The 21,392-nt window shown below is 53.5% G+C and overlaps 1 protein-coding gene and 1 long non-coding RNA gene across 2 annotated transcripts; one reads left to right on the top strand and one right to left on the bottom strand.

The window, feature by feature from the left end:
- Positions 1-20,190, bottom strand: PLCB2 (phospholipase C beta 2). The gene is made up of 32 exons (XM_084776551.1): positions 19,869-20,190; positions 16,622-16,699; positions 15,961-16,029; positions 15,046-15,186; positions 14,858-14,937; positions 14,700-14,753; positions 14,386-14,461; positions 11,049-11,149; positions 10,737-10,903; positions 10,493-10,639; positions 10,227-10,384; positions 9,937-10,019; positions 9,614-9,698; positions 8,772-8,937; positions 8,592-8,704; positions 8,388-8,484; positions 6,962-7,046; positions 6,726-6,850; positions 6,012-6,166; positions 5,288-5,452; positions 4,589-4,688; positions 3,610-3,714; positions 3,370-3,464; positions 3,170-3,245; positions 2,903-2,947; positions 2,549-2,759; positions 2,302-2,467; positions 2,142-2,218; positions 1,961-2,056; positions 1,432-1,489; positions 683-769; positions 1-389 (listed from the first exon to the last, which is right to left on the bottom strand). The coding sequence occupies exons 1-32, from the start codon at positions 19,950-19,952 to the stop codon at positions 186-188; spliced, it is 3,549 nt and encodes a 1,182-aa protein (XP_084632677.1). The 5' UTR covers positions 19,953-20,190; the 3' UTR covers positions 1-185.
- Positions 6,020-13,908, top strand: LOC311594670. Its single transcript, XR_014778187.1, has 4 exons — positions 6,020-6,110; positions 9,353-9,527; positions 10,306-10,499; positions 13,710-13,908. It is a non-coding gene; the product is annotated as an uncharacterized lncRNA (long non-coding RNA).
- Positions 20,191-21,392: the final 1,202 nt, after the last annotated feature.

Genomic DNA, 21,392 nt, shown 5'->3' with positions numbered 1-21,392 from the left:
TCTTGCCCTAATGGTCTCTTATTCTTGCCCTTTTCCGGCTGAGAAGGGGGCTGCAGCATCGGAGGGAGCCCCAGGCTCCCACAGCCCCTCCCAAGTATTAGGGTTCTTTTCTCCCGGAGAATGGGACCGTGTTGCAGAGAAGGGTGTGAGTAGCCTTGCCAAAATGTCCAAGTGAGATGCTGGCATCAGAGGCGGCTCTCCTGGGTGTCTGCCTTGCTCACAAGTGGTTCCTGTGGACACAGTACCTTGGAGGCCTCGCAGGGCCTCTCAGGCTTGTCCTCTGCCTCAGACGGGAAGCAAGCCTTGAAGCAGGCCCTCACTGACTCCTTTACTTCCGTCTCCAGGTCCTTCATCTTGGCCTCATACTCGGCCAACACCTTCTCCTGGAACTGTAGGGACAGCAGGGACCACCACCAGGGTCAGGAAGGGGCCCAGTGCACCCCGGACTATAGAATACTAAGATGCCCAATCTATTCCCGACCCCCAAGAGACAGGTAGGGGATGGGGATAGTAGGGCCCATCAGAGAGCCCCCCAGGAGAAAGATCAAGCAAAGAAACCTGCCTGTGACCCACTGGTGAGGAGTGAGGGACCCCTTCCCTGACGGCTTGCCTGGGGCTGCTGGGGCTGAGCCCCTTTAGCTCCCACTTAGCCCCACTGGGCCCAGGACAGAGATCTTCTCACCTGCTTTTCCATCACCCGGATCTGCTCCAGGCAGGCTGTCTGCTTCTCTTCCAGCTTCTCCTGGTGACGCTCCAGGGTCTCTGTCATCTGGGTAGGGAGTGGGTAGGCAGAGACTCAGATGGGACAGGCAAGCACACCATAGAGGGTGGAATCCAGCTCTAAGCCAGCCTTGAGACTCAGGGCCACACTCCTTAACCTCTGGGCATATATATATATATATATATATATATATATATATATATATATATATATATATATATATATATATATACATATACATATACATATACATATATATATATATATATATATATATATATTTGCATTGTGTAAAATGGGGTAATAGTACTTGGAACCATGATGGCTCACAGGAAGCACTTGCCATCGTGCCCGACACAAGGGCAGGCCGCGGTAGGTGGAAGGCCTGTGACCGTGGTCAGCAATGGCCAGGGAAGGAGCCGCAGGTCCATGCTCAGCAGGCCTTTCCTTCCTCTTTCCATTCCATGGCACCCCAGGAAGTCTTCCCCACCCGTTCTGACCAAGCCCGTTCCTCCATGACCTGCTAACTCATGTTTCCCAGGCAGGCCAGAACCTCAGGATACTTCCTCCCATTCCTAGCTTCATGGGCACTTCCGGAAAGCTTGCCATAAGGGCTCAAAGGAAGGACACCGACACATACCCACACATACCCACACATACCAACATATACCCGTAGCAAGAGTGTTTGGGGCGGACACAGCCCTGCATACCTGCTTGACAGCCTGTACTACTTCCTGGATGTGGGAGTTGTTAATTTCTCTCTTGAGCCTGTTGATATAATTGGAGTTTTATAAAAGGGCCCTCGTTGTGGGGGGGGGGCAGAGTCAACAAATCAATCCCAAGGCTTTGACAAATAAGGACTCCATCACTGAAGCTGGAAGGAGCAGAAAGACCAACTTGGACGATGGCGAAGGGGGCACTGGGAGCCCCGGGACCCACTTCCTCACTAAAACACACTGACTTAAAGACATCTCGGGTGGACACAGGTGGAAAACACAGACACCCAAGTGGGCAAGCTCTTGGTGCATGGATTTCCCCTCCACTGTTCCTAACTGCTGAAGCAACGGTGGCATCTGTGTTTTGCTCAAGAGAGACTCTGAGAGACACAGCAATGGAACCAACTTGTTAAGGGCCGAGACAGAGACAGATCCGTGGGAAGCAAGTTAGGATCCCTTGTGGGTGACCCTCTTCGAGCTGGAGTCAGGGTCTGCTCAGCTGGACCTCCCCTTCACAGTTTACCTCTCCTGGGCCACTTTGTCTGCGGTGACTTTGGTCATGGCTTGGATCCGTTCCAGCCTCTTGGCTTCCAGTTTTTTCTTCATCTCTTTGGTGTCACTGCGGGGAGACAGAGAGAAGGAGATAATTCTGTGGGCAGGCGTCTTTGCCCGGAGGTAGGGACAGGCAGACAAGAAGATTTTACGTTTCTGAAGTCTCCTTGAATGTCTTGAGTTCAGCAGCCTGTTTCTCTCTGGCCAGCTCCATCATCTTGGCGATTTGCTGCAGAGGAGGGAGGACTAGGTTTAGAGAGAAGCCCTTGGCTGTGCATGAGTGGGGTTGGTGGCCTCCACTCGGTCCCACACCTCGGTCACGTGCTGCTCCTTGCGCTTGAGGACAGAGCGATACTGCTCCTCGCCTTGCTGCTGCAGCTCTTGCTCCAGCCTGTCTCTCAGCTCCCGCACGCGCAGGTCCGCACCCTCGGGGAGCTCGCTAGGCGCCACGATGATGCTCTCCTCACAGGGCAGGGTCCTGCAGAGACCGTGTGGGAACAGACCCTGAGCCAGCGGCCGCTACTCCTCGGGAAAGACCGAGCACTACTGTAGCCATTACCTCTTCTTGCGGGAGCCCTTGCCCGGGCGGAGCCTGCAACCCGCTGCTGGGGTTCCGAGCTCCGCCAGCTGTGCGAGGCCACGTTGCAGCAGCTCCTCCCAGCGCCGGGCTCCACGCCGCTCTAGCTCTCGAAGCTCCTTCTCGTGTCTCCGCTGCAGCTTCAGCAGGCCCTTCAGCTCCTGCAGCTCCTCCAAGCTTGCAGTCTGTGGCTCTACAGAGGCATGGTTGAAGCGACGCCATGCCGCCCTGATCATCTTCCCTGACCTGCTGGCCCTTATAAGTCCCAGGCCTTCCCGGCGCCCAGCCCCACCCACTAAACCCTGTCCCAAGATCGCAGGTCTCAGCAGGACTTACCTGCCACTTCTTTTGTAGCTTCCTCCTTGGCCTTGGTCCCAGGTGCTGTAAGAGTACAGGACTGGACTGTCAGGTACCTTGGAGGCACCTCAGTTTGGTTCCTGCAGGGGTGGGTTTTAAACCCTCTGCAACTACCCCTTTCTAGCGTTAAAGCTTCAGACGCAGATCTTCCCTCTCCAGATGAAAAGTCTAGTCGCTGGGGGACTATGGATGTGGTGGGAGAGGTGCAGAGCCATCCACTAGGCGGATGGACGCAGAACTACCTACCTGTTGGCCCGTTGCTTGCTGGGACTGATGCTCCATTGGACTGGCTGGCAGCAGAAATCCCAGATGAAAAGGGCTTCTGTGTGAAGATGGCCTGTTAGAAAGGCAACTCAAACACCCTTTTTCCCCTGAGTAGGGGGACTCTGCACCCGACCCCCTCATTCCTTCTGGAGGGTTCTGGCAGTGGTCCAGGCAACACAGACCTCAGGCAGACTTCCGGTCACCTCCTTAAGCTTCATAGACTTCTTATCATGGGCACTGAAGTACTTGATGGGGTTGGCAAGAGCCACCGTAAGATCTGGGGAGCACAGGACAAGCCCAGCCTGGAACGTATGGAGTGGCGAAGGATCCCCCTCCCGCCCTTTCTTGTTCCACCTTCAGGTTCTGGCTTAGTGACGGGGATGAACGGCGTGGCGCCCCTGGCACGCCGCAGGTCTTCCTACCTGCCCACGTGTCAGGTATGTAGTCCTTCATCTCCAGGAAGACGAAGAGTGCAGGCATGGTAAGAGGCATGTTGCTCTCACTGCGCAGACACAGGTGGTGGTATCCTACGGAACATGGCGAGGTGGATGGTGGGCCAGTGCCCATTCCTGCCGGGCACTGCACACAAACAGGCACCTAGGACTTCCGGCTTCAGTGAAAGGCCAGGCTTATAAGTCTAATGGTGTGTGCATCCCTACTGTGTGACTATGGGCAAGTTGTGTTTAACCCTGAGTCTCTCCTCAGCAATCTGCCGCGCACACCTGTGTGTTTATTATGAGACTGTATTATAAGCTCTTCACATGTTTTTGTTTTTGTTTTTTTGGTTTTTGTTTTTTTGGGGTTTTTTTGAGACAGGGTTTCCCTGTGTTAGCCTTGGCTATCCTGGACTCACTTTGTAGACCAGGCTGGCCTGGATCTCACAATGGTCCGCCTGCCTCTGCCTCCCAAATGCTGGGATTAAAGGCGTGCGCCGCCACACCCGGCTCTTCACACATTTTTATTACATTTGTATTTAGTTACTCTGCTTACGCATGCATGCCCACACAGAGGCCAGAGGACAGCTTGTGGGAACCGGTTCTCTTCCTTTACCATGTGGTGTCTAGGGTCAAACTCAGATCATTAGGCTTAGCAGCAAGTGTCCCTAGCCGCAGGAGCCATCGCACCAGCTCCTCTCACACATTCTAAGTGCCCAGGGATGCCAGCTGCTCAGGAAGAAATATGTAACAGTGACTCCAGAAGATCCTGGGCATTCTGTTAGGTGGGCAGAGTTCCCACCAGCCAGGTTCCTGGCGAAAGTCTATTCCTGTCCCACTCTTAGACAAGCTGATACCATGAGGGCGCTGAGGCCTCAGAGATGCTGCCTGAGGGTCCCCCATACCACCCACCTCACAGGATTCTGGTCTTGGTCTCAAACTCTCTGCAAGTAGTTAAGTTCCTTACCAGAACTTAAGGCATTGACGGGAATGATCCGGTGCCCGAGGAATCTGCCACCTTCTTCCATCACGGCTATCCTGAGGGAGGCCAGCTCAGGCATCAAGATCTAGGGGTAGTGCAGGGCAGGAGAGGCTGAGGAGCAAGACAGGGAGAAGCCAAGCTGCCCCCCTGGCCCCCTCCCCTCCCCCTCCCCCCCCCCGACTTCAGAAGTCTCTCTCAGCGCCAGAATGAAAACCTGGCAAACATAACCAGATTGGGTGAGGATAGGCAGAAGCAATGCCCTATGGCACATAGAGGCATCTTACAGCTTGTGCCAGGCTCACATCGCGCGAAGGGTGCTGCTGCAGCACAGCACAGTGAGCCCATGCAAAGTGCCCTCGGGCAGCTTTGCCAACCCAAGGAGCCGAGGAACCCCATCATCCCCTCACTCTAGGCTGGGAGTTCATGTTTCCATCCCTAATCCTAATGTGTACAAGCTCCGTCCACCCCCCCCTCACCCCCCACCCCTGACTCTCTCACCCGTACAGAAGCAAACCTTGAGAACTTTTAGTTTGGGGCTTCAGAAAGTCAGAAAGGCAAGGCATACAGGGACAGAGAGAGGAGGTGGTAGGGCAGAGAGTTCCTCTCTCATTGTTACCTCTGATCTGTAAGCAAAGGCCAAGAACTAGGAACAGACACCCCCAGCGTCAGCCCCATCCCCAGCACCTTCTCAAAGACAAAGGGATCCTCTTTCCAGACAGGATTGATGGAGTTAGCCGTGGGTGACAGCTTGGTGCGATAACGTCTCTTGGGGTCCCCTGGCAGGCCGAACAGCTCCACTTCCACATAAGTGCGCACACTGCGCTCTGACAGGAACTGTCCAGAGATCACCTAAGGATGAGGACCCAGGGGAGGCCAGCATTAGATAGCCCACTCCGTTTGGTTCCTCAGCCCCTGGGGTCTCTGTCCACATAAGGCTAAGTATCTACTGTGAGTATTGTGAGGATCCCCTTTCAGCATTGGCCATCAAATAGATTGTGTGGCTCAAGCTCTAAGGACCTGGGTGCTTCCAGCACTCAGGAGACAGACAGGCCACCCACATTTCTCCTCAGACAAGAAAGGAGCAACAAACATCCCTCACACACACACACACACAACCCCCTGGTCTGGAGCCTGTTCTCCTTTTGCCCTGCACGGCCCAATCTTTCTCTCCCCTCCCCCACTGGAGCCTCAGCCCTTCCCCTTCGTTTCCATGGGGACCAAGAGGCCGACTCCAGTGCTGAGGAGGAGGCAGTTTCCAAGGCAACTTGCTACCGTGCGCACACACGAACTGGCTGGGGCTGAAGTCTTCAGGATATCAGGGAAGGGGGTTGGGGTGGAGGGGTGGGCTTCTCAGCCTTCCTTCTCAAGAGCCCAGCCCTCCCGGCCACTTGTCAACCCTAGGCCTTGCCGTAACGGAAAGGGTGGTGGCTACCACCACATCAATGCGGTCCACTGAGAAGGGGTTGAACTGCTTGTCCAGCCTGCGCATGAACTCATGCTTGAGGAGGTAGCCACTCTGCCCGTTGAACTCAAACAGTGCCATGTTCTGCTGCATAGGCAGGTCTGGGGGGGGGGGTGAGAGGCAATGCAATGAAAACAGCGGCGCAACCCGGATCTGTTCTCAGTCTCTTTTCAACACTTTCAAGCCTTTCTTGTCTTCGGAATGGGGGGGGGCAGATTTGGGGTCAGTTGTGAAGGTGAGGATTTCTCATGTCCCATCCCAGGTCTGTGGGGATTCCTAGCCTTTCAGGAAGGGCCCTTAACCTAGAGTCAAGCAAGGAGCAATGGTATGCCCAAGCTGCAAACTCACGGGAGATCTGGGATAGCTGGCACAGGTGTTACCAAAGACACCCGATCAGAGCAGCCGGAACCCATGCCAGCCTTGGTGTCTTATATGTGCTCCGATATAAGACCAGCTGAATAGGCAAGAGGAAATGCTCACCTCCCTAGAGTGCTCACATACAAGGACATGCTCCCAGACCCCAAACACCACACCCACTATACATCAAATGACCCTCAAGGGGTGCTACAGATGGGACAGGCAAAGGCCCAGGGCAGGGCTCTGGGGTCTGGGAGTGCAGGGCCCAGAGTAGGGAATCTTAGGGTTTGGGAGTGCCCTTACCCATTGTCTGGAAATTGAGGGCAACCATCTGGCATCCAGCATTCCAGAACATCTGAGGCATGTAGTTGGAAGAGTCCATGCGCGTGCCCTTGGGGTACACGCGGCTCATCTGGCGTTTATTATAGCTGTTGCCGAGTATAGGATCTGGCCAAGGCCACTTGCACCTGTAAGACCCCAGGCCCCCCCCCCCAGCCCCATCCCACAGGGGACCTTGCCTGGCAAAGCCTCAAGGATACTCCACAAACTGCATGGACGCCTTGGAGAGCAGCTCATAGGCCTTGAGCTCCGTGAAGGACGAGATGACATAACTTCTGTTCTTCTCTGTGCAAGGGTGAAAGGGAGGGAGGGTTTCCACATCAGGCTGCCCTCTCTGTCAGCCCTGCCTGCCTTTTGAGGGCACCTTCCTCCTCTATAGAGAGATGCTTCCAACCCAGGATTCTGTTGAAGTCTGAGAGTGTAGCCGCCATATTTGAGAGGAACGTGTAGGGATAAATGTGCTGGGACTTTACGGTGGACACGCGGGGATGGGGGGGGCGTGGCGGGAACCTGCATCATGGTCACGAGGGCTGCATGCCATGCATGGGCATAGAGGGTGTGGTGGACATATGAGGCTGAGTCCAGGGAATCAGGAACAGGTGGTAAACACACCCAGTGAGACACTAGCCATGTAGTTGGAAGAGACCATGTGTGTGCCTCTGGGACACAGAAAGCTCCTACGTTGCTTGTTATAGCATAGTGCATAGGTGCTGGCCAAGGCCATTTGCCCTGGAAAGTCCTTCTGCAAGCTCCCCAACCCCCCACCCCACCCCCGGCCCTTCTGTACCACTCTGACTGATGAAACCTTAAGGATACCCGGGCAGTGATGTTTACCGGGAGCGAGATGTGTAAAGACTCAGCAAGGCACAGAGTGAGAGCTGTATGGTAAGGGTGGTACCCCATGCCCTCTAAAACACATCCTGGGTGTGCCCAGGTAGCAGATTCAGGTATGAGGAGTCAGTGTTGCACAGATCCAAGTGCACAAGAATGTTCAGAAAGGCGCCCATGTTTGGGGGCGGGTGGGCACACAGAGGGTAGGAAATGCACTCAAGTGCATGCTGAAAAGATCAGGGCAAATATCAGGGGGCTGCACAAAGAAGGAAGAATCCAGGGGGGTAGACAAGTGGCTGGAGCTTTCTATGTAGACTCATGGCTGTTGTGGAGTTCACTATGTAGACCAGGCTAGCCTTTAATTCACAGAGATCTGCCTGCCTCTGGCTCTGAGTGCTGGGATTAAAGGGGGTGCTCTCCCAGGAACCCTTACCTCGAGGACTGGGCTCCTAGACTTGGGGGCAACCCTTGACATAGTGCAAGTCTGGGCACTACAAAACATTAGGAAACTGCAGACGCCTTAGACAGGCCTGGCTGAGGTGGCCTGTCACTGACACACTCCAGAACATTCCGTGTGCTGCCAAGTTCTTCAGTGCTAGGAGCCACGGCCACTTAAACAAGCCCTTTGCCTGACTCCTAAGCTGGGTATTTATAGACAAGGCCCTTAGTCTGAGGAGAGGAGGACGTCCCCCCTCTTTTCATCCCACTCACCAGGTCACTCTTGACTGAGGTCAGCCTGCTCCTGAATGGAGCCTGACCTCTCTCCCCCGCCCCACCCTGTACTAACGTACATACGTGCAGAGAACTCGAAGGAGATAAACTTGGTGGGCTGGATGTAATTGACAAGGCTGGACATTTCCTCATAAGCTGTCACTTCCAGGCCTGCTGTGCCCTAGAGAGCAAGAGGGGAAAGTGGAGAGAGGAACAGCGTAGAGCCCAGATTATACCCCACCCAGAGGGTACCACAGTGGGGGTGGCAGGGGGACTGTCTCCACACACCTCATCTGACTGCATCTTCTTTATTTCTTCTTCATCCAAGTTTCCTGACTCCTCTTCTTCCTCCTCTTCCACCACTTCCTCCTCCACCTCAGCCCGGTCCTCAGCGGTCCACACTGCCACACACAGTTTTGTGAGCCCTGGTTCTCCCCAAATCCCCTCCCACTGTTGTTACTCACTCACCTCCTGTGTCCTCTTCTACAGGGACACTAGATGGGCAGCTGTCCTCAGCCACCCCACCAGGCTTCTTGCTAGGGGACGCTGGCCTAGAAAACTGATTCTTTTTATTCTTAATGAGGATCTTGCCCCGGAGATCCTCAGGGCTGGGCAAAGAGACGCCGGGTTTCAGCTGTAGACAGGGAAGAGGTGAGCACCATGGCCTCGCCTGCTGTGTGTCCCTCTGGTGTGGGCCTCTGTCTGTCGCCTCACCTCCCACCATTGGCCCTTGTGTCTTGAATTCTCACTTGACCAAGATCACCTGTTCCTTGGCAATGATGTCTCTCTCTCACCCATCCCTTCTGACTAGACTGTCCTTTTCACATGCTCACCAAGTCTCTGTCACCTTCCAGATTTCACCTTAGCCATCACACCCCTCCAGAAAGCCTTCCCTGATCCTCTGGCTCCTGAGCACTGCCTCGCAAAGCTACTGCTGCCTGTAAATGGCCTGGATGCGTGCGTGTCTGTCTCCTCATGAGGAGAGTCAGAGACCTGGGGCAGCATCTATGGGGTTTGAGTTTTGTTTTGTTTTGTTTTGTTTGTTTTAGACAGGGTCTCAGTATGCAGCCCAGGCTGGCGTGAAACTTGAGGTCTTCGTGCCACGGCCTCTCAAACGCTGGGATTATAGATAAGTGCCACCGTCCTTAGTACTCCGTCAAGTTTCTGTCCCCAGTACACCCTAATCATAGGTGACAAGATCCAAGACTCACAACCCACCACCAGGTAAGCTCAAGTATCTCTGCCCTCCTAACCTGGTGCCTGCCACCTTACCCCAGGTCCAGACGCCCCACAAGACTGTGTGCACTCACAGGAAAATTTTCCAGGGGTTCTGTGAGCAAGGTTTCTCCAAACATGGTCCTGCAGTACTCAGCCATCTTAGCCTGCTGGCGGGGCCTGTCAGTAGGAAGCAAAAGTACAGGTAGGAGTTCTTTGCTTAGCACCGACCTCTTGCCCATCTTTTGTGCTCTGATGGCCCAGGAATTGGATGAGGTAAGAACAGAGCAGGGAGGAGCTGAGGTCCCAAGGAGGCTGTATTAAGATGAGAGCGCCAAGCGCACAGACGGCTAGAGGCGCTGAGGCAAGAGGCTGGGGTGCAGGTAGAGAATGGGGCTGGCTAGGCCAGGATACTCACGAGTCCACATGGTTTTCAAATGACAGGATGACGGGGTAGGGGGAGGTCTTAAAGGCACTCTCCGCAATGGCTTCGATGGCTTCCTAGAGAAGAAAGGCTCTCTGTAAAGAGGGCAGCCCCTCCCCACTGCTTAGTCTTAGCACGCACATAAAACTAGACAGCCTCTCAACAGCTTGAGGCATTCCAGATATTTCTCCCCTTCCGCTTGACTCCCCTGACCTCGGAAAACTTCTCCTCAGGCCCTTCCTAATGGGCCACTGTGATCAGCTTCCATACCCCCTCAGACCTACCTTGAACAAGATATCTGTGGTCATGGTGAAGCCATGGGTGATAATGGGCTCCTCATCAGGGGGTTTCCCCTTCCAACAGTCCAGCTCCACACAACGGCAGCCAGACAGCAGCACCTGGCGGTACATCTCGGCCGAGGACAGGCCTGAAAACTGGCCGGCTGAACCAGTGGAGAGAAGGGACAGAGGGTGTCACTCACTACCTCCTGGTCTGTCCTGTTGGCAGGGCAAGTGGGAGCGGAGAAGCGTCTGTGGTTTCCAGGACCCACCTGTCAGGTAGGTGTTGTGTGACGAGTTGATAAAGTAGTGATTCAGAGGCTGCGTCATGTCATGGTGGAGCAGCAGTGCATTGTGGGCCAGCACACTGTTCTCTGGTCCACAGAGAAACCAGACCATGCCCTCTGGTGACAGCTGGCCTGCACGACAGTGGAGAGCAAGAGGTCATGGCTGCTGCAGGACAGCTCCCAGGCTGGGACCAGACTACAGGAAGTAAGGGGCTTCCTCAGTTCTCACCCCTCTGCACGTTGATGCCACTGGGCTCGTACTTGTCGATCAAGGCCTGCACCTGCTCGGGCCGGGCTGGCGGGAAGAGCAAGGAGTTGAGTCGGGAGTCTCGCTGCTTCTGATTGATGAATTTGGTCAAGTGGTCCTTGGTCATGTAGGGTTTGGCTTTAGCGTGGCTGCAGGCACAGGTGCATGTCCTTAGATCCTGGGGGCTTGGACTGTACTAAGCCTGAACCATCTTGTGATTCCCGAAAGGATGGGTGGGAGGAAGGAAGTTCTGCCCTCACCACCACCACTCCGTGCCCAGCCCAAGGAGCTCACTAAGAAGTGAAGATCTCGTCAATTTCCGGCCGAGGACAGAGGCTCATGAGGAAGCTCTTGTACACAGATTCCGGGAAGTCCTCGGGGTTGATAGCATCACCCTGGAAGAACCGTCGCCTTGTTATCCTCTATCTGACCTGCTCAGGGTTAGGACTCACCACGACCCGCACCCGGTTCTGGGGAAGGGGGCCTGGCCTGAGGGGTTAACTCGAGGCAGATGGGTGTGGCAGATGCACGGGCACACACATCTCAAGGTGCTTGAGGTCTGGCTGCAGCCCGTTAGCTGGCTCACTTTGACGATGATTTTGGATAGTGGCTAGTTCCATAGCTGGAGCAGGATTGGGACTAAGTAAGCGTGAGCGGAATAAAGAGGATGGGATGTCATAAGCAAGGGGCGCAGCTTGCCTGCCAGGGTGCCGGGCTTAGGGCAACCTTTCTAGAGAAACAGTTTGAATGAGACAATATGCGCCTAACAGTAGACAGTAGAGCCCTGGAATAGGAGAGGTAAAGCCTGACAGAACTGGAGGGAGAAACAAGATGGTTCAACAGTAGCAAAGCATTCGCCCAGTGTGCAGAAGACCCAGCACCACACACACATACACACACATACACACACACACACACACACAGAGAGAGAGAGAGAGAGAGAGAGAGAGAGAGAGAGAGAGAGAGAGAGAGAGAGAGAGAGAGAGAGAGAGAAATCAGAGTTCGTGGTGGTGGGACATGCCTTTAATCCCAGCACTCAAGAGGCAGAGGCAGGTGGATCTCTGTGAGTTTGAGGCCACCCTAGTCTACAAAGGGAGTTCCAGGACAGCCAAAGCTACACAGAGAAATTCTGACTTAAAAACCAACCAACCAACCAACCAACAACCACAAGATGTGTACTTATAAGGACACTTCCAAGAAACAGAAGGCTAGCCTGAGCTAAGGAAGAAAGGAAGGGAGGGAAAGAAGGATAGACACTCCACAAAATGAGATAAAATATTTAGAAATTATCTGTTAAGTGATAATTCACCAACAAAAAGATAAGCCAAAGGCTGGGGAGATGGCTTAGTTGCTCAAGTGCCTGCTGTAAAAGTGTGCGGACCTGAGTTCAGATCCCCAGCACGCACAGAAATGCTGGTCTAAGTGGAGTGTGTGTCTGCAGCCCCAGTGTTAGGAGTGGCCAGAGACAATAAGACCCCTGAAGCTCATTAACTGCCACCCTAGCCAACCATGAGCTCCATCCAGGGCCCGTGAAAACTCTTCAAAAAATGAGATGGAAGCTGGAGAGCTGGCTTAGCAGTTAAGAGCCAATATTGATCTAGCAGAGGATCTAAGTTCGATTCCCAACACCCACATCGGACAGCTCACAACTGCCTGCGATTCCAGGTCTAAGGGGATCTGATGGCTCTGTCTGGCCTCTGAGGACACCAGCACACACACACACACACACACACACACACACACACACACACACACACACACACACTCACACACACATACACAATTTAGAAAATAAATAAACCTTTAAAAATAAGGTGAAGAGTGATTGAGGAACCCCTGATATCAATATCTGGCCTCCACATGTGTACAAACTCATGCACACAAACACACATATAAACCACAAACGCACCTGCACACAGAAAATTCAAATGAAAGATAATGAATCTGAAATGGTGTTTCTGCAAAGGAGATATAGAAATGATCAATAAGTACAGGAAAAGACACTCACTACCATTAGTTACTAAGCAAATACAAATTAAAATCAGGACAAGTTGCCATTTCATTCCCACTAGGATAGCATAAACAAAAGACAGGCAGTGACCGTGCTGGTTTAGGAACAGTGCAACACTTGTGCAATGCTAGCAGGAGGGTAAAACGGTGCAGCCTCTCTAGACAGCAGTTTGTCAGCTCATCAAAATGGTAAACACAGAGTCACCATCTAACTGAACAATCTCACCTGGATGCATATATCCAAGAAGACTGACAGCAAAACCATGGCCAAGTGCTTACAGAAGCATCGTTTGTAATACTCAAGGAGTGGAAGGAAACCATGGGACTTCAGTTTTTTTTAAAAAAAAAAATGCACTGATGCTACCACATGGATGAATCTAGAAAACATTATAAAGTGCAACATCAAAGACCACAGATTGTATGAGTCCCTTCACATAAAATGCCCAGAATAGGTGAATCAACAGAAACAGAAAAGGAAAGTGGATGGACAGTATGCAGGGAGCTTCTGTTTTTCATTTCGTTCCTCCAGAAAACAAAAAGGCTAAATACCATCACACTGGAAGAGCTGCACGAGTCTGAGTCTGGAGGCAGGAGGCAAGGGTCTGAGCAGGAGAGCGTGGCCTGTGCTCCCCGAGGCCAGCTTTGCCTCTGAAGCCGCTCAGTGGCTTCCAGTGGGATGCAAGGGCAGCAGAGCACTAAGGAGGACCCAGCTAGGGATGGGAGCTCAGGAGAGAAGTGACTGAGCAGTGTGAACTGTGAGGACCACACTAGGAGCGCAGTCCACCTTCTCCACGCCTCATCCTTGGACCCAGTGTAACTGGCTGACTTGGGGTCACCAGTGCTATAGAAGCTAAGCCTATGGGGGAGTAGTCCTCCTGTGGTCCATAAGGACAGGTGCTCAGAGCCTCAGTTTTACTCATTTCTACTGTTCTAAATTCTTCCCAGGGGAACCGCTTCGTGGGGCGAGGCTTGTAATTACACAAGGTCACTGGCCAAGGAGGACAAAGGCTTTAGACCAACACCACCCCCCAAGCCAGGCTTGAACCTTGGCTCTGGGCCGTATCTACCTAGAGAGTTCTTTTTTTGGCAAATCACATAAGACATCTCATGGGGTGACCCTGCTTCTGATTTGTAATTAAAAATTAATCGCTTAATTAAAAAGAAGCGGAAATGTGTTTTCGAAATGAGCTGAAATCCGTGCCCTGGCAGTTTTCACCGTCACCCCAGCACCCTGCAGAACTAGTCCCTTCCTGGAGCTGTCAGGTCCCCGCTGACCCTCTCTTGCTTCCCAGCAATGAAAACACCCAACTCCTATTCCCAAGGCCTTCCCAAGATAGGAAGGCCTGACTTGTCTGTTGCTGTCTCCCTTTCCCATCCCCAACACTGCCTCCAACGCTACTGGGTGCAGGCCTTTCCACGTTGAAGCCAGCACTGGCGCCCCCTTGGCCTGGCCCTACCTTTACGACTAGTGTCAGTGACTAGAGGCTCTGGGCTACTTGGTTTTGGGAGTTATTGACAGGATAACGATGTCACTCAGACTTGACGGGGGGGGGGGGGGGGGGGGGAGGGGGGCGGGAGCAGGGGGGCAGGGTGGAGGCTGGGGGCGTGGAGAACGACTCACCTTGCCTTTCGCAAGGTGACAAGCACTGAGGGCAGCTTCTACACGTTTGCGATCTGCTGGAAACATCTGGAAAAAACTGAGGAAGCAGAGAAAGGTACCAGGCAGTAATAGACAGGAGGGAAGGCTTGGGGAGCTGGGTAGCAGCTAGGGGGAACTCAAGAGACTGACTTCCCCAGCTCTCGGGAGGCAGAGGCAGGCAGATCTCTGAGTTCAAGGCCAGCCTGGTCTACAGAATGAGTTGCAGGACAGCCAGGACTACACAGAGAAACCTTGTCTTGGAAAACAAAACAAAATAAAAAGAGAAAGAGACTCACTTCTTCACAGGAATCTTCCCCTCAGGGTTGAGTTGTATTTTCAGCTTCACCAGGCTGGAGGGGTAGAAAGTCGCCCATCAGGCTGGGGGCTGGCAACCCAACCCCTTGAGCTCAGGCTGGGGTTGGGGTGCGGGAGCGGTGATTGGACAGGCACTTACATCTTGTCTAGGAAAGTGCTCCGGGGAGCATTGGCTGTCATCGGGTGTTTGGCGAGAGCCAGGACATCCTCTGCCCAATCCTGGAGAACACAGAGCCCAGAAGTGAGCTCCTTGGCCCAGGCCTACGACCCTCAGGAAAGTCAGGCTGTCCCAAGCATCAACACTGCACCCAGGTGTTGCCAATGTACCTTTCCCACGTTCTCTTTGTAAGAGACAAAGTTGTGGAAAGTGAGGTCCACCATGTCGGGGCCGGACACCACCGTGAATGTTTTCAGCAGGAAGTGGTTATCTGGAAAGTCCATGTTGAAGACCTCCCGGAGTTTCTGGCTCTGTAGAAAACAGCAACACAGGGTCAGAGGTGTGCTCTTTCGAGACAGGGTCTCTCTGTGTTAGCCCTGGCTGTCCTAGAATTGCTTTGTAGACCAGGCTGGCCTCGAACTCACAGCGATCCGCCTGCCTCTGCCTCCTGAGTGCTGGGATTAAAGGCAGAGGCGTGCTCTTAAGTCTTGCCCAGCACGTCTTTTCCTATATCCCCTCATTGGCCACATAAACCGCAGGCCACTGGGGCATGATGGCCATGGAACCCAGGAACTGTGGAACTCAGGCCTCAGCATACCCCCGCCCCTGGCTCCAGCAACTGCTAGGAGAAGGGAGGGAAGGCGGGGAATAGGAAGAGTTTGGCTAAGGCAGCCAGACCTGGGAATCCTGGGAATTTTGAGGAGAGATTCTTAGCCGCCTAACTCAGGAAATCCTGCTTCCTACCGTCAATCGCTTCAATCTTCTCACCAGCTTTAGGCAAATGTAGGCAAAGCAGTAGCCAAGAAGTGGGGAGCACGGGGTAGAAGAAACCTCCCATACAGTGCGGCATACCTAGGGGCAGGACCTGGCTCCTCCTCCCATATTCCTGCCGTCTTGGCTCACGGGTGCTCAGTACCCAGGCTCAGAATATACCGGCAAGCTGAGCAGCAGACACCACACTGAACTAGTATCCTTGCTGCCTGGCAGCCCAAGACTCATTCCACAGTTAGGCACCCCAACCCCCAACCCCAGCAGAGACTCATTCCTTGCCCTGTGCAACTGATGGTGTTTCTGGAACCACTTACCTTGGGCATCTTGGCAAACTTCCCAAAGCGAGTGTCTCGGATGCTCGTGACATCCAGAAACTCCATCTCCTGGTGGCAGTTCCGAGTAAGGAGCAGAGATGGGTGAGAGCAAAAAGATCAAGTGGAGGATGAAGAACACAGAGTGGAGAGAGCTTCTGCTTCCCCTCAAACCCTGGCTTCTCTGGATGCTAAGACCGTCTTAGAGTACATGGACCCCTCCCTTCCATTCCTAATCAACAGTGTCTCTCTTTAGATGGGACCCTTTTTATTCCTTGTCCCATTTCTTCCCCAGAATAAGAGCTGCAGCCTGCAGCCTGCCTTCTATCCCGCATCCCCTAGGACCTCTTCCGTTCTCTGAATGACTGCCGAGCCTGTCCTTTAAGCACCGAGCTCTGAAGTGGCCTGGAGCCATCGGTAGATCACTGCCCCTCAGCTCAGCAGCTTGTCTTTTCCCATTCTCTCCCAGAGATGCTAACTCAGGACCAGGTGGGCCCTGGGCAGTGATGGAGTGAAGGGCCTGCATCTTCCCTCGCATGCCCATAGGCGAGGCACAGGGGCTACTCTCCCAGGCCTTTCTCTATTCCCCTGCCTCAATACCTCCATCCTATACCACCAGGGGTCTAGCAGAGTTCATTGGATCAGCTTTAGCAGAGGGCCTTACCTTACTCTGATAGGTCCAGTATAAGTAATAGCCCTTGGGATCCACACGTAGGATAACCGGGGAAGCTATTGAAGTTTCCTACAGAGAGAAAGGGTCAGCTTGTCTGCTCTGAGATCTCAGGCCAACTTCCCTGGGCCAGGCCAAGGATTCATACAGAGTCCATCTCCTTCCTAGACATTAAGAGCCAGTTTCCCCTTTGTTCTCTGAGCTAACAGTGGGGTGGCCTTAAGGATGGGAGATGGAATTGCTGGAGGAGAGGTATACTTTCTGGACCCCAAGCAATGGCGCTCTCTCTCTCTCTCTCTCTCTCTCTCTCTCTCTCTCTCTCTAAGATTCCTTGTTGCCATCCTAGAAAAGCTTGGTACGGTGGGAGCTGAGATCCCAAGCTCTGGTCTGTGCAGTCAAGGCCCTGCACCATCCAGTGGCGGTCCTGCCTCTCAGAAGTCCTTCCGCCCAACTGCGAGCACTGCCTGTCCCCTTCCATCAGGTTCCCTCCCGTCTCCAAAATGAAGTACTCAAACCGCCTCAGCCTGAACTGTCTCCAAAGGTGAGCCCGCACCTCAGCACTTCAGGACAGGCTTTTCCTGAAATGTGCTAATATTAATACATGGAGCGCGTGGTCAGGCTTTGGTACCGCTTGTAGAAACACACATATGGGAAATCCCTATGAGCTCAAGGATGAGGCGGAGAAGGGCGGGCGCCACTAGCTCTACCTTGAATGAAAGAGCAGACCCATCCTTCTCAATTCCTATTCCACTCACAGAGCACACAGGACACCTTTTATTTTAAAAGCCTTTGCATACACAAACAAGATATTATGACCGAAGTTTCCAACAACATACGATTATTGCTGCTGACACACCAGACCAAATACGGGATCTACCAGGAAGACGATACAATAAAGGTTCCCACATTAGAGGTGACTGGAGTTTGGGGGAAAGATTTTGTAAGAAATTGATTAGGTGGGGGGGAAGGGAAGCTGTATAGTGAGTTCTGGATTCTTTCCTCTCACGGGAGGATCAGTGCTGACTCTGTGACAACCTTGAGACTATTTGGTATGGGAACAGCTTGGACAAGGGCTGGTCTCCAACCTGGGAAAGCCAGAAAGTGTCAGGTGGGCCGCCTCTGAGGCACAGTTGCCCTTGTATGGGGTGACCCTGAGTCCTCAGAACTTGTTGAGATGGCAAAGTTTGAATGTGCTGGGCCCAAGGGTGAGGAGATGGGCAAAGGGCCCAACGCTGCAGAGAGAGAGAGAGAGAGGGGGAAAAAAAAATGGTAGTAGGGAAGCCAAAGAAGCAATTGTGAGCGAGAAGGGGGAGATTTCAAGCTAGTGAGCCCCAATACAGGGACGAAGGTCTCCCCAGAACCATCAAACAGATCACTTTAAGTTCTGTGGGGCTTAGAAAGCCCAGGACATCGTGGGCAGCATGTATTCAAAACAGGCCCTCACCTCTTCCTGGGCCTCCCCCTTAGAAGGACCTAGAAGAGAAAGAACTGAGAACCCCCGCCATCAGCCTGTTCGAGGGAACCTGCGGTTGCCCTCACCTCGTCCTGGAAGGAGGAGGGCAAAGTGCGTTGCCGAAGCAAGGTTGGAGTTTAGTTTCTAACTTGTTTCTAGAACAGGACTGGATTTTGCAGGGACCACTGGGCTATGGACCAAGGGCCATGCCGAGTTTCTTCTCACAGCGAGGAGCATTTTTCCCTCTAAGTATGTTTTGAAGGGGCTGTGGGAGGCTAACCAGAGCCAGGTTTGGTTATATCCTTGGCACTACAGTTAGCATTATAGTCTGATATAGCCCTGTCATCTACTAACCCTGCCCAAAGCAACCGGAGAGTGGGCTCATAGGTCAGTGTGACCAGGCTTGGGACATTCCTGCTTGTGCAAGTCAGGGTCCAGGGATCACATAGCACTCTGGCTTGGGGAAAGGAATGGGGTCAAGCAGACACACACAAGTTGGAGAGAGAGAGAGAGAGAGAGAGAGAGAGAGAGAGAGAGAGAGAGAGCCACATAGCATGTTCCTACCCATGGTGATCCACTGCCCACTCAGGTTACACACACTTCCCAGAGGAAGTGAGAGAATCACTTCACTTTTCATTGTGAGTCATCCCCCTCCTTCCTTAGGCTCCTAAAACACACCACATCACCTCCATGTCACCTCCACGCTAGCACCATGCCACACCAATGGAAACACTTCTAGGGAAACAGAAAGCATTGCACGCCAGGGCTTCATTCCCACTGTTTGGACAACCGGGTGCCTTAACCTAGCACAGCCCCAAAGGGTCTAGACTCAGAATCCCCTCATTGCATCGAGAAACCAGGGACTATGACACAAGACAGTCCAGGCAGCTGAAGTAATAACTGCATGTGACCTCCTAAATGTCACCTGTTGGAAACTCCAAGCCTTCCTGAGGCCAGTCTAGAGCGCCCTTAAGGAGCCTGCCCCTCCGTGGATAGTCCTTGGTCTATTCTTCCTAGGCCCAAAGATTCTGAGGCTAGCAGCAGTGTTTTCAGGGCCCAGAAGGACCAGAGACTCTTTAGGAAGGAGCAGGCTCAGCAGACTGGGGTGCAGTGTGCCTTTCCCTCCCCTGCAGACAGGCTGGCAGGTAGTAGAAGTAGAAAGCAGCGCTGCTCTGAGCTGAGCCGCCAAGGGGAAGCAGAAGTCAGCGGGTTCCTTCCCAAACCCCAGAAACTTGAGCCTGGGCCCTGCGCGCGGCCCTTTTGTGACTACCCACCACAACAGTAGCTTGACAGAGAACACGGCTTCTCCAGGACAGGACACATCTTGTTCTACGGACTGGGGGTGGTGGAGCTGGTTGTGGGTCTTCTTACTAGAGCAAACTTGGGGTGCCTATGCTGAGATGGGGCCTTGGCTTGACCTCTTTTACTTATCTGGGGGGTGGGGGCACGGGGCATGCAGTTCCCTACCGACACTTAAGTTACAAGAAACCTTCATCATCTTCAGGGATTTGAAAAGGGCAAATCGGGTCCAAACAGATTACCTTTTCTGATACTGACCTCCCCTGCACCCCGCTACACACACATGGCAGCCCACCTCCTTATTCTCAAACACAGAGCCTTCCCTACAGCAGCCAGGGACACCCACCCTCGCCCCAGACTTGTTTATCTAGACTGTTTGCCAGCTGCCTGGCCAAGCCACATAGGCGCCTGGGTGTTGGGAGACATAAACCAAACTTTCGTTCTGCAAAGCATTCAAACAGCCACCTCCACCGCCCCGTCCCTACTCACATCGTCCCATTTGATGAAGCGCTCCCCTTGGCTCAGATACGCCTTCACGTTAGGGGGCAACAGGACAGGGTTGAGCAGAGACATAATGTCAAGTGTCCCTCTTTGGAGATGTTGGGTAAATACCAGCGGACAGGAGGAGGGAAGGAAGGAGGGTGCACAGGAGGGGAAGCTAGGCTGAGCTCACATGGCACCCGCCCAGCACTGGTCCGGAAGTCAGGGTTGCTCTTATAGCCTAGTGGGTGGCAGTGGCTGGACACAGGACTCAAGAGCTTCAGGCAGGGCCCCGGTTGATCTGCCTTGTAAATGAGCCTCCTCCTTTGCCTGAAGTGGGGGGCTGCAAGAGCTGTTTCTGCTCAGGGGGGCTGGCCTTCCCTCCTGGGAGTCCCTCCCCACCCCCTGCCTTAACACTTCCTGCTCTGGGCTTCCTTCTCTGGGCGGCTGTGACCTGAGGGGCGGGTCATTGAGGTCTAGAAGTCCCGGGGCCAGAACCTCTGTTAAAAGGATATATTCTCTGCTCAGATTTACTCCAGCGCTGGAAGAAAGTGATATGATGTGTTGTTGGTGGACAGTAGGAGATGCCGCTCCTGAGCCTTGGGGAGAGCACAAATAGCTCTCTAGGGAAAGAGTCCTCCACACAGAGCGGGGGTTCTGTCCTCAGAGGGTGGGACCACTCCTGAGGTGGGAGTCAGGGATGGGCCAGGCCTCAGCCGGCACTGAGTGTTTTGAATAAGCAAAGTTTCTTGAACACCCAGCTCCTCTTTCTCAATGCCTTTTCCTCCCATGAAAATGAGAGCCAGGTGAGGCAATATGCCTCTCACCCATGACACTTCTCTGGGCCTTCGAGCCTTTCAGTGAAGACCTAAGAACTTCACTGTGTAGCTACTGCCTCACACAGCCTGGAGAAGCCCTTGGCCACCAGCCTCCGTTGAGTGCTCCGTTTCACACACAAGGAACCTGGAGGCTAGAGGTCCTGGGTGGCAGAAGCGGCCCTGCTCTGCACCCTCCTGCAGCGTTGCGATCCTTACACTGTCCCTATCCATCCCAGAGGTTCAGTTCAGCTTAGCCCCAGCCAGCCACTTCCTCTTACCTAACCCACTTCTTATCAAATGTCTTAGCCCTGCTGAGGAGGGTGGAAGCTTTCTTTACCCATGATTCCTTTCCCCCTCTGAGGCCCCGGCTTTCTGAAATAGGTCCCACCAGGGGGTCTCCGTGTCACCCCTGACAACAGTGAGGCCCTCCCCTTACTCCGGAACTACTTCTGCGGCTCAGGGGATCCGCAAGAGGGGGAAACAGATTAGATGAGAACAGCTCAGTTAGCTTTCGTGAGAATCAAAAGATACAACTACCAGTCTGTGGCACATGGCAGCAGTCCCAGTATTTGAAGGTGGAGGGAGGCGGCTCAAGAGTTCAAGCCAGCCAAGGCTACAAAAGAGCCCCCCCCCCCCCCCCCCCGCTGCAAAGAAGCAGTGAACACCTCAGAGGAAGCTAGCTCAGAAAATCAATCCTAAGACCAGAGAGGCAGAG

The sequence above is a fragment of the Acomys minous genome (genome assembly GCF_964271855.1).
Source record: "Acomys minous genome assembly, chromosome: 3".
NCBI lineage: Eukaryota > Metazoa > Chordata > Mammalia > Rodentia > Muridae > Acomys > Acomys minous.
The sequence above is the reverse complement of the archived record's forward strand: the minus strand, read 5'-3'. Positions and strand labels throughout refer to the sequence as shown.